This window comes from Trichinella spiralis (assembly GCF_000181795.1).
Source record: "Trichinella spiralis strain ISS 195 chromosome Unknown Scfld3242, whole genome shotgun sequence".
NCBI lineage: Eukaryota > Metazoa > Nematoda > Enoplea > Trichinellida > Trichinellidae > Trichinella > Trichinella spiralis.
Genome location: NW_003530181.1, coordinates 1 through 829, shown reverse-complemented (window position 1 = coordinate 829; position 829 = coordinate 1). Strand labels below are relative to the sequence as shown.

The window sequence follows — 829 nt, the reverse complement described above, 5'->3', positions numbered from 1 at the left end:
GGGGTAGAAGGTTGCCCTTCGTTCCTTTTCCGCCCGGTTGTTCTGGAAGGTGGTCGGTGGCCTCCATTCGGGTACGACGCGTCGTGGCGGGCAAATCCGAGAAAGAAAAAGGCCCCTGTTCACCGGCATCAGAAAGCATTCCGTTGCCCTTCGGGCGGGTCGTCTGCTGTTCGATCTTTCTAGTGTCGTCTGCAGCTGGTCGAACCGTCAGGTCAGGGCTTCCACGGCTTGGACCAGGTTGCCTTTCCCTGCGTCAGCATTTTCGGTGGTTCGCTGCCGACTTCACTCAACTTCTGTCTCCAGTTCTGCTGCGTTTTCCGCCAGTTGGCGTGCCTTCACAAGCGTTGTCGGTTCCCGCAGACGGAGCTCTCTGTGGACCTCTTTCGATGCCACGCCGCAAATGAAACGCGCAACCAGTTCGTTCTCTGACATTCTGGCCCGACGTCCCAACTCGGCCACTTCTTGGGCGAATTCTCGGATCGACTGGTTCTTTCGTTGCTTCAGGACATTGAATCGCACCGCCAGTTGTATCAGGGACTCACCATGGCCGTAGGTATCAAGCAAACGGCATTTCAGCTCGTCCCAGGAGATGTCCCGAGGTGATCCCGGCGGGAACAATTCTCTCCGAACAGCGTTGTACACTCACAGCCTGGCGCTGGCGGCTTGCTGCGAGGATGGAACGCCAGTCACAACGAAAAAATCTTCCATTGACTGGAGCCATTCGATGGGATCCATTCCCGGGGAGAATGTCAGGGGTGGGCCGTAACAGGCATTTCCAATTCCCCTCACGACAATTTCCCGGACAGGCCCCCATTGTAACGAGCCGCTG

The 829-nt window shown here is 57.2% G+C and overlaps 1 protein-coding gene across 1 annotated transcript; it reads right to left on the bottom strand.

Moving 5' to 3' along the window:
- Positions 1 to 282: 282 nt before the first annotated feature.
- Positions 283 to 735, bottom strand: Tsp_15902 (conserved hypothetical protein). The gene is made up of 2 exons (XM_003368030.1): positions 647 to 735; positions 283 to 622 (listed from the first exon to the last, which is right to left on the bottom strand). The coding sequence occupies exons 1-2, from the start codon at positions 733 to 735 to the stop codon at positions 283 to 285; spliced, it is 429 nt and encodes a 142-aa protein (XP_003368078.1).
- Positions 736 to 829: the final 94 nt, after the last annotated feature.